Genomic DNA, 3,927 nt, shown 5'->3' with positions numbered 1-3,927 from the left:
CCCATTGAGCATCTCTGGAGAGACCTGAAAATGGCTGTCCACCAACGTTTACCATCCAACCTGACAGAACTGGAGAGGATCTGCAAGGAGGAATGGCAGAGGATCCCCAAATGCAGGTGTGAAAAACTTGTTGCATCATTCCTAAAAAGACTCATGGCTGTATTAGCTCAAAAGGCTGCTTCTACTAAATACTGAGCAAAGGGTCTGAATACTTATGACCATGTGATATTTCAGTTTTTCTTTTTTAATAAGTCTGCAAAAATGTCAAAAATTCTGTGTTTTTCTGTCAATATGGGGTGCTGTGTGTACATTAATGAGGAAAAAATGAACTTAAATGGTTTTAGCATATGGCTGCAATATAACAAAGAGTGAAAAATTTAAGGGGGTCTGAATACTTTCCGTACCCACTGTAGCTCAGCTAATTTAGCTAGTTGGCTAGGTACTTGTTCTATTAAAGTGACCGTATTTGAGAGAGACTGTCAAAAAGGTTGTAAAACATTGATATGTCATTAACTTAAAATGTCAAGTATAATTATTGCTTTTGATTTCAACTTACCACTATGGAGGGTGGCAGCTAAGTCAGTGTAAAACTATGGCATTGCTCCTAATGTTTGGAACTATTTGATATTCCCATGAGCCCCCATTAGAACTGTCCTTATAGAGTCAGTGGAAATGTCACTCTCCTTAATCCACGCTGAGAGCATTGTTGTTGTGTTTTTTTCTGTACAGACCACTGGTGAAAGCAAACAAGTGGGGCCTGTGAAGGATGAGCACAAACATCAGCAACTTGACAGTGAGGAGAATTCACTGTCACTGGATAACGACAGTATGCTCCTTCCCCATGACAGAGTAGGCAGTGACTTCTCTTGGCTCCAAGCACAGAGTCAAGAGGTCTCCACCATCCAGAAAGCTGATGAGGTTGAAGATGAAGAGTCATTCTTGTATGGGATTGGAGATGGTGGAGGAAAGCAAGCCGATAGATCCTCTACATCCCTTTTCACAGCATTTTTCCAGATTGGGGACCATGACAAACTGCAGAAAATGGACGCTTCTGCTTGTAGCAGTCAGCAGCAGTCCCTTCAAATGACTTCCTCCAGCCTAGCATCTGCAGATCTGAACAACAGTGAGTGTGAGAATGTCAAGAACATTTTAAAGAGTCTTGGCACAGCAGACCTCAACAAAATCATGGGAAAAATGCAGGGGCAGCAGGTGGAGAAGCATCAGTCTTCTGCATTTACTGGTTCAGACCCAACGGCAGTTATCTTGCCAGCACTGAGTAACCCCAATGTACGGCAAGCTCTTGAGTCTCTACAGTCTTTGATCAAAGGTGAGAATCCTGTATTGAATAAAAGATTCAACTTAATAATTGGACTTGTTGAGCTATAGCTATTTTTATATTAAGAAACCATACCTTCACATTGTGAACAACTTTATTGATGTCACTGCTCTCTTTAAATTCAAACTAAAGGCCTATTTACTTTGGCTTTCAGCTCCTAGTCGAGCTTTATCAGTTTTATACAGTAAGTGCTGATCACGTGTGTTTCTATGTTGTCAGTGTTTTAATGCTAACAGTTTGTTTTCATATTGTTTTGTTTACTAGGTGAATGTAAAGCACTTCAGTCAGCTTTTGGTTGTTTTTAAGTGCTATATAAATAAAGGCGGAGTTGAGTTGAATTGTTTCATAAATGCTGCCATAAATGCAGTGTTGGACAAGCTAATTTAAAAAAAATTTCTCATTATATAAATGCCATAACAAAACCAACAGTGAACTGATCCAGCCTGTCCTGTGTGACATGCTCCTGCATTATGATGAACTGTAGTTTATATTGTTACAGTCCACCCTGCTTCGGTAAATAGACATTTTTCAAGAAAATGTGTAATAATCCACAACTGAATAGGATTCCCATAGATGTGCTACGTACTCCGTTTCAAGTAATGTTTGCTAAGAATCAGTGCCCAGTTATAGCTGTAGAAAATTATACTTTCTTGTTATAATGAAATTATGAATTTTTGAGTCATTTTATATTTGTGAATGTGATTGAGCCTCAAACGCTTACATTTTACTCGGTGAACTATGCAAAAAAAAAAACTTAACATAGAGTCAAAAAACAATGGTCGTGTCATTTTCAAAGACAGAAATCTGACATTCACACTTGATTCGCTGGTTGCATGTCCCTGTCTAGCTCTTCTTTATTCTTTACACAACAATCTGTGACATTTTCTCATGTCACCTAGAGCTGTTACCCTCAGTAGCCTGTGTGAACAACCCAGGTTAACGACGTCTATTAACAAAGTTTGTATCTTTATGAGATTGTATGAAAACATGCACCGTTATCCCCCACCCCCCACCTTTTTTTATTTATTATTTTTATAACTGTGGTGGTCGGCCAGTAGTATTTTTTATTTGGCCAAGTATGTTACACCATCTGCGGCGCCAACTCAACCGATGGCTCTAACCATTGGGGGCGACTTGGGGGTTCACTTTGACATGTGGACTGCAGGCATCGAGATTTGAACCTCCGACCCTCCGGTTGGGAGACAACTGCTCTACCCACTGAAAACAAATCATTATCTAAATGAATATTTTCTTACATTACAAGCAAAAAAAAAAAAAAAAAAAAATCACCACATATTTACATCCTAAATAACAGCAGAAAACTGTGTGGGGATAAAAAGATCTGCAGTTTCTGTTTGGGCCTGATTATAACATATGTCAGCTTTATTTTGGATCTGTTTCTCTCCTGTTGCCATGGATATGATTTCCTGACAGCTGAACATGGAGGTGTAACCAGGCACTTGGAAAGTGATACCAGCTGGCCTGATATTTATCTTCTCTACCTTTATTGTTTAATGCATTGTATGTTGGTTAAACAGTTATAGTCTATACACAATTTTGTTCTTTTTTTAGCGACAAAGGAGAAGCGGACTAAAGGTGATGGAAGCGGAACATCTCTGACCTCTGATGAACACAAGGTAAATGATTTCCAAGTTGTGTTGTTGACTAACCAGCATCTGAATGAGAAGGTCAGACACATTAAAAAATGGCTAAAGCCCTTTGAAACTGTGGCTTGTCTTTCCCAGGAAAATGATAAAATGAAGAGAGAGAAGCAAGCCAGAATAAGTAAAATGGAATCCTTGATGAAAGAATTGGAGGAATTGTTGAGACAAGATGGTAAAACAGTTTTCTTTTTAGATTTTGTGCTTTGTCTTCCACACAATAAAATACTCCATATGATTTGCTGCTTTTCTTGTTCATTTGCAGGATTAGGTTTTCTGACACCAGTGATTGGGTTTTACTGCCAGAAATGTGAGGAGTTCATTGGAGATTTGAATTGTACTGAAAAACATGCAGCTATCCACCAACAAAGTAACTCCAGTAGTGTAAGTACCTTGATACCTCCTCATGGGGTAGAAATCAGTGGACATCAGACCAAGTGTCATAAACACAGTAGAACATCAGAAAATGTTGAAAGATGGAGTAAAACATTGTTGGTTTTGGTTTTTTTTTTTTTTTTTTTTTTTTTTTTTTTTTTTTTTTATTGAATTTGTTGACAAGGTATAATATCACCGTACTATAGGGCTGCCCTCGAGTGATTATTCACAAGGCCTGTCAGTCAACTGAAACTCTTCTAGACGAGCTAATGTTATGTGAGTCCGGTTTGCTTAACCTTCTCCATTAAAGTACAACACACAGCCATTTACTGACTGTTTCTATGACATGCATCCATCCGAACGGGAAAACATTTCCATGAGGAATTGTAAATAAGAGGAATCATTTGCAGTGCCAGCTGGCACACATCAAACAATAACAACATTGTGCTGTGGTTAACAGGAAACACTTAAACCTGTTGGTAAACTATGCTATAACCATGTCTCAGCAGAAAAAATTGCCTATAAGAACATCATTTTAACAGAAATACAAGCGTG

At 38.4% G+C, this 3,927-nt stretch overlaps 1 protein-coding gene across 2 annotated transcripts in view; it reads left to right on the top strand.

The window, feature by feature from the left end:
• LOC109960049 (uncharacterized) overlaps positions 1-3,927 on the top strand; it is a 24,887-nt gene that overhangs the window by 14,388 nt on the left and 6,572 nt on the right. For both annotated transcript variants that reach the window (XR_002274935.1, XM_020599884.1), the window contains exons 4-7: positions 730-1,327; positions 2,909-2,973; positions 3,082-3,172; positions 3,263-3,381. Coding sequence is in view for 1 of the 2 variants with exons in the window: in XM_020599884.1 (XP_020455540.1) it covers positions 730-1,327; positions 2,909-2,973; positions 3,082-3,172; positions 3,263-3,381 (873 nt within the window). In the remaining variant the exon portion in view is untranslated. The remainder of the gene's footprint in view (positions 1-729; positions 1,328-2,908; positions 2,974-3,081; positions 3,173-3,262; positions 3,382-3,927) is intronic.

Source organism: Monopterus albus, unplaced genomic scaffold (assembly GCF_001952655.1).
Source record: "Monopterus albus unplaced genomic scaffold, M_albus_1.0 scaffold43.1, whole genome shotgun sequence".
Lineage (NCBI taxonomy): Eukaryota > Metazoa > Chordata > Actinopteri > Synbranchiformes > Synbranchidae > Monopterus > Monopterus albus.
This window is presented reverse-complemented; position numbering and strand designations above follow the sequence as displayed.